The 6,646-nt window shown below is 38.5% G+C and overlaps 2 protein-coding genes across 2 annotated transcripts; one reads left to right on the top strand and one right to left on the bottom strand.

The window, feature by feature from the left end:
* Positions 1-482: 482 nt before the first annotated feature.
* On the top strand, positions 483-1,515 carry LOC306963124 (glutamine amidotransferase-like class 1 domain-containing protein 3, mitochondrial). Its single transcript, XM_079556592.1, has 4 exons — positions 483-594; positions 721-892; positions 970-1,171; positions 1,242-1,515. The coding sequence occupies exons 1-4, from the start codon at positions 487-489 to the stop codon at positions 1,432-1,434; spliced, it is 675 nt and encodes a 224-aa protein (XP_079412718.1). The 5' UTR covers positions 483-486; the 3' UTR covers positions 1,435-1,515.
* Positions 1,516-2,562: 1,047 nt separating this feature from the next.
* LOC306963240 (putative alpha-ketoglutarate-dependent hypophosphite dioxygenase) lies at positions 2,563-4,930 on the bottom strand (the record flags this gene model as incomplete). Its single annotated transcript, XM_079556742.1, has 6 exons — positions 2,563-2,666; positions 2,860-2,964; positions 3,349-3,488; positions 3,767-3,858; positions 4,252-4,468; positions 4,801-4,930. 6 exons carry the CDS (start codon positions 4,928-4,930, stop codon positions 2,580-2,582), a joined length of 771 nt encoding a protein of 256 aa, XP_079412868.1. The 3' UTR covers positions 2,563-2,579.
* Between the last annotated feature and the right edge of the window lie 1,716 nt (positions 4,931-6,646).

Below are 6,646 nucleotides of genomic sequence, written 5' to 3' on the forward strand. Positions count from 1 at the left end.
CTCAGTGGAGGAGAGGAACCGTGGGCGGAGTTCAGACACGATATAAAGAGTTCACTCACAGTTGACCCCGCACATTCACCTCATCAACTCTCCGGGCACACGATACAACCGATCTCCAGGTAAATCTTTTTTTTTTTCTTCCATCAATGTCTTTCCGTATATTTTGTCATGTGATTTCCCTAAATATGTGTTCAGCATAGCTAATCTAACCAAGTGCTATAATTGATTCCATTATGCAAGAAATTCTGATACAGCCATGGCTATGTCTGTCCAACTGTCCATTAGCGTTTTCGTGTTTTTCTAATTTATTTTTATTCATCAAACCTTAAGGTGGTTTGTGTGATGAGCTCAGCAGTTACCTGGCTACAAGAGCACGCCTTAGACTCCCCTGACACCTTTTGTAAATCTTTCATGTAAACAGGCACAGCATGTAACTCAACACTTCCGTCTACTACAGGGGCACTGTCATTCTTTCATCCAGGTACAATGGCAAAGCGCGTTGCAGTCATCCTCTCCGGCTGTGGCGTCTATGATGGCACCGAGATCCACGAGGCGTCTGCCGTTCTCGTCCACCTGAGTCGAGCTGGAGCAAAGGTAATGCCACTGTTTTGGGATATAGTCTGTCTATATCAAGTCGGTCACTTTGCCACCACTATGGAACCTGCCTGGAAGAAGTTTGAGACGTAGATTTGGTGATGATATATTCATTTGGTCTTTCAGGTGCAGATGTTTGCCCCGGATGTGGATCAGATGCATGTTGTGAACCACTGTGAGGGAAAACCCACAGAGGAGAAGAGAAATGTCTTACACGAGAGCGCCCGCATCGCTCGAGGAGAGGTCACCAGTTTATCCAAGTTCGATGTCTCTGCCTTTGATGCTGCTATTATCCCAGGTTTGCCTTGGCCAGATACATTCTGCCACATAGTGTCTGGTTGACTGCTTCCTGACATCCTCCTTGTGCTTTGCCAGGGGGTTTTGGTGTGGCCAAGAACCTGAGTGACTGGGCAGTGAAGAGTAAAGACTGCACCGTCCTTCCAGAAGTGGAGAAGCTCGTCAAAGCCTTTCACAAAGCTGGGAAACCTTTGGGCATGTGCTGCATTTCTCCCATTCTGGCAGTCAAACTCCTGCCTGGGTGTGAGGTGACTGTGGGCCAGGACAAAGAGTGTGAAAAGTAAGAAGAGCACTTAGTAATTATGTTTTTACTTGACATCAAATGTTGCATGATTTGCATTTCTGTGCAGGTGGCCATATGCAGGAACTGCCGGTGCTGTCAAGGAGTTGGGAGCCAAACATGTGAACAAAGATGTTGAAGATGCTCATGTCGATGTCAAAAATAAACTTGTCACGACCTGTGCCTTCATGTGCAATGCTCCCATTCACAAAGTGTTCGATGGAGTGGGTGTCATGGTCAAAGAAACACTCAAATTAGCTTGAATAGAACATATTTTCATTATCGAATTAAAGTCATTTTAAATGAAATACCTTCTCTGAAGTCTTTGTGGCATTCTGAAACATTCAATTAAATGTGTCTATGAACTTTTTGTTGATTTGTAGATCTGTAAATGAATTAATTCATATCATTTAAAAGAAAAATGTACAAAAGACAATGTGCAAATGTCAACAAAAAACTACAATACACTTTATCTTATGCTACGTTAATACAGTGTACCTAAGTAAATGTAGCACAATGTAATCTGCTTTGTAACAATCTGTCATAACTTGTACCTACATACACAATGGAATAATGTGTATTAGTACTTTGTAGGTACATAATGTAATAAGACGTCAGACACTTAGGGTTAAGGTTAGAGTTAAGGTCTTATGTCTTATTATATTATGAACCTCCAAACTACAAATATACACCAAAAATTGTACTTTTGGGTTACATACAAAAATATTAAATTATGTCTCGACACATTGCTACATGGCACATTGTAATACATTTGTTTGGTACAATGCGTGAAGGGTAGTGTAAAATAAAGTGTTACCAAATGTTGATTTTGCACAACATAGGCTTTTAAATGGAAGATGATCTTGATTTAAACAAACATGGAGAAAAACACATTTTATGGTGAAGAGGTATGAAATTAACAAATTGGCAAAATATGTGACAAAGAGGCTGCAAATGATGTCACAATATAGCAAGAGCGTGGCAACAGAAGCCAAATGAGAGACATATACTGTATTTCTTTAGACACTAAGTGAGCATTTATTTATTTATGTGTGATATTGTTAAAGGTATAACAATTTATTTGAAAACCGATAACAATGCAACTACATGGCTACAATACAATGAGTCACATTTTCAAAAGTTCTATTATAATAATCAAGTGACACATTACAGTTATGTTGTGCTGCTCTAATTATTAATGTCCATAGCTTCTCTTTAATGAACTCTCATAAATATAGTCTCACATTGTTATAATTCATTATATTTTATTGATGATATTGATTTCATAATGCAAAGTGTTATAATGCTTAGTCTTATTAACATAATACATTTTAAAATGACATCGCATATTAATACACAGAAAAGGATTTACAGAATAAATATGTCACATATGAATTTCAAAGAAAGATCAATTGCTTTGATTGGAGAAATGACTGAAGTGATCTGTACCACAGGCCAACACAGCTGCGTGAAACTTCCTCGGTCGCTCTGGATCCTGATGGAGAAATGCACAAGAATGAGTGAAGTGTTCACTATTTTTATGACTTTTTTTCTTCTTCTTCTTTTTCTTAACTGAAGAAAACAAACTCTTGCTGAGACTTGAACAAAGGCTAGGGGGCGAACAAGGCTCTCAAAACACAAAGCACTATTTTTATGACTGAACAAAGCAGAGCACGTGCGCGCCTCACCTGGATGGGGTAAGCGCAGGTGGGCACGTAACGGATCACAAAGCCACAGCGCCTCCTAGGGGACATGTTGGGGTCGCTGGCATGCACGAGAAGTCCATCATGCACCTGAAAAAAATATAATAGTGATAGTAATAATGGTAGTAATGTATACTATACATATATAAATGAAGTGCTTATCTGGTAGTTGGAATACTGGATATATGGAAAATAATATTTTTTTCCGACTATTTCCTCAGGGCAGGGACAAAATAAAAAATGCTGTTTCCCCTTTAGTTTAAAGTTGGTTCTCTGGAATTACTAAAAGAGTTTGCTTGGACAACCTTAAGTGTCCAGGACATATTGCTATTAACATACTGTTTAGGAGCAAGGTCTTTAAGGTATGTAAAGCATTCAACAGAACCTCTCTTGGGATTTACCTCCTGTTTTATCTCCTGCTCTACTCCACTAAAACTACTGAGATGTGTGTTGTTGTGCAGTCTGTTTACTCACAGACATCTGTCCAGCTAACAAGGGGCAGAGCACAGCCTGCTCCACCTGCACCAGCTCTTCTGGGATCTCCTGGTTTACTGAGAGCATGTTACCACAACGCAGCGCCTGGCGATGGGGGAGCATGCCCGAGCAGTGAGTGCCTGTGAGAAGCAGAGGGATTTTACACACTCTATCTCGATAAACAGTTGAGGAAACTTAAGAAAGGCACGAGGCTACAGTAAAAAATATTCTTGTGGAAATATGGTGAACAATTTTGGGGCAATTTCTGAAATATATGCAGATCTTAATAATAACAACGCACATATTAAACAATAGAGAAGAAAAACAGACTACAACTCCTCACTCACTGTATACTGGAAATATCGATAGACATGTCAGTTTCAGCAATATTGAACCTATATAAGTCCCTCAGCATTACCTGGTATCACCTGGAGTGCACCATTTTCTTTGAGTGAATCATCTAAAGCCAGCCACACAGAAAGAACAGGACCTCCATCAATGCCCCAATACCTGTAAAGACAGCACTACTGTATTGGTGTTTGAGTAGGATAGAAGAGCAGGGCACAGATAAGAAAGTATCTACTGTACACACAAGTGAACGAGGAACTAATAATGGACAAATAACGAACCACTGCTTCTCAAATGTTCACATAGCTTTAACATCATTAACTCTTTGCTTGCTAAAGTTTATTCATAATTTGTATTAGTCTATTATACGTTTATGAATAATTTGTATTTGTAGATACTTTGTAGGTATATCTTATCATAACAAGTTTCTTTGTGTTGAAATATCATCTCTCATACTAACTGTGGGGTGTTCTTTCCTCCTAAGTCTCATCAAATTATGAAAGTTTCCTCAAATCAGAGGAGCTAATGAAGACTAAAAGGTTATAGTAGGTTTACCTCATGTCCTGATGCCAGGCCACATACGGCAGCTCTTCTTCGGCTGCGTTAGGTTTGAGTGTTGGATATTTACAGATGAAGCGAGAGTCCAACAGGATCACGTCAGGGCCTAGGACAGCTCTGACCACTTCCAACACACCAGGGTGTTTGGTCAGAGCCATCACCCAGTCATACTTCAGGTGGACATTATGGAGGCTATAGCTTGTGTATTCAATACCTAAAGACACAGATACGTATTAAGGTAAACAACATAAAATACCTTTTTTTTTGTTTTTTTTTTGTACAAAATGCTTTATGGATATGTATGAGTACCAAGCTCAGTTTTTGATTAAAACCATTCATCATCATTCTTAAATTTGACCTAATATCAACTTAAAACACACAATTATTTTATTACGTGTGGTTTTAATGATGGAAAAAATATCTTAATAGACATGTCAGTTTCAACAATACTTAACCAACATTATAAAGTATAGTACATAAGTACTCCAAACAAAATTGTTACTCAAGTAAATCTTCCTCGTTACCCTGTGTTTACTTTGCACTCACCAAACTCGTCCTCCAGTTGAGAGAAGGCATGTCTGGCGTCCCTCAGCTCAGAGTCACACAGGACAGGCAGAGCGGACAGGTAGCCCTGTGTGTTGTACTGCTCCCGGAGGTTTCCAGAGGATGTGCTCATCGTCTCGGTGATGTTTTGAAGCTTTAAACCTTTAGTCAATAAGAGCAGAAGAAACAGACACATTACTCAAAGCAAGGAAAAAGTGGTTCTGAGTCGTCTGAGTTTTCTGCAAGTTTGTTTTCCTAAGTTGCTCTATACAAATATATCACAGTGTCTGCCATAAACAATCTGTCCTTCATTATGCATGATGTGAAGTTACTTACTTGTTTGCTGGTCTGTGGTTGTGTCCAGTTCTCTCTGCAACAAAGGCTATTTAAACAAGACTCCCGGAAAGTCCAAATATTCATCATCATTCTAAATTTTATATGGAATGAATGGAATAAAGGAAATGTACAAAAGTCCATGACGTCTTTTGTGTTGCACATCTCGCCTGTTGGGTGTGGTAGCCAATCATTAACCTACACCTACAGAAACCTAAGCCCACTTTTTCCCCACACTTTTGTTTCTTTCCCCTATTGTATCCAGTAAAATACCTGTACACATCCAGGACAATGGGCTTTTAGTTGCACAGATGACATCCAGTTAGAAGTAAAATCCACTCATTTACATGGTGGTATGCATTACTTTCAGATACAAGGCATCTTTGTGTGTGGTCGAAATAGTACCTTGACTGTTTTGGTACCACCCCAGGACCTTTTCCATTCACATTCTACAATTGGATCTGGTCAGTTTCTCAAATGAAGGGCTGACGTCAAAGTGCAACTCTCTTTATTTGAAAGAAAGGTACAGTCGGTCCACAAAGCTGCCCTTTCAATACATGGCTAAAAGTCATTTCAGCTAGCATCAGGGAAGCCCAATAATGTCTACACAGTGTCGTCCATTTGTGCTGACATAGAAGACAATGAACTTCAAGTCCATTTTTATTTCATATGCACAGGCTTGGTAAAGAAAATAACCATAAACCAAATTCTTTGCGATCTACTTCACTCCTGTGTGACAGAGTATATGTTCTTCATAGTGTTACGTCACATGAACCTATCAAGTGTACCAATATCCACAATAACAGTGAAAATCCTTACATACACGTACTGGGGGTACGTGAGCACATAAAAGTAAAAAGTAAAAAAGAAAAGATCAAAATAAATAGTAATAATTGAGTTTCAATATAATTTCAAAATGATAGCTAAGTAACATTTATTTTTGCCGTAAAAAAGTGTCTTTTTACTTATGGAGTATTAATGGCCAATAGAGTAATAACACCGTTGAGCCAATAATGTACTTAAGATTTGCCGGTGGCCGATAATGTTACAATAACTACTTTATTTGATGGCTAAAACACTATTGAGATGAAAATCATGGAGAAATTTAAGAAATTTGTTGAATAATGTAATAATACATACAACATACTTAAGGAGGACACAACTAATTTTGTTGTTTAACTACAAGGAACAAGGAAGTTTTTCCAGGAGGAAAAAAGCTTAACAGCTGCTCACTGACTCACATCTTACTCTTCATAATGTTTTACGGATTTACAGCGGCTGTTTGACTTATTTTTCCCAAAAAAGTTCCTTGTTCCTTGTAGTTAAAGGCACAATACCTGATTTCTTTTCAAAACACATATTTCTAATTTCTTCCTGTACAGAACTGGTTGCTGTTAATGAGTAACACATGATGACAAACACTCTGACAAAATGTTTTGTTTCACATTGACAGGCTAAGTACTGTTACAATATTGCTAAAGCAAAGCTTTTCTACACCGAAATGCCCTCCCAGTTT

This window comes from Gobius niger, assembly GCF_951799975.1.
Source record: "Gobius niger genome assembly, chromosome: 5".
In the NCBI taxonomy this organism is placed as follows: domain Eukaryota; kingdom Metazoa; phylum Chordata; class Actinopteri; order Gobiiformes; family Gobiidae; genus Gobius; species Gobius niger.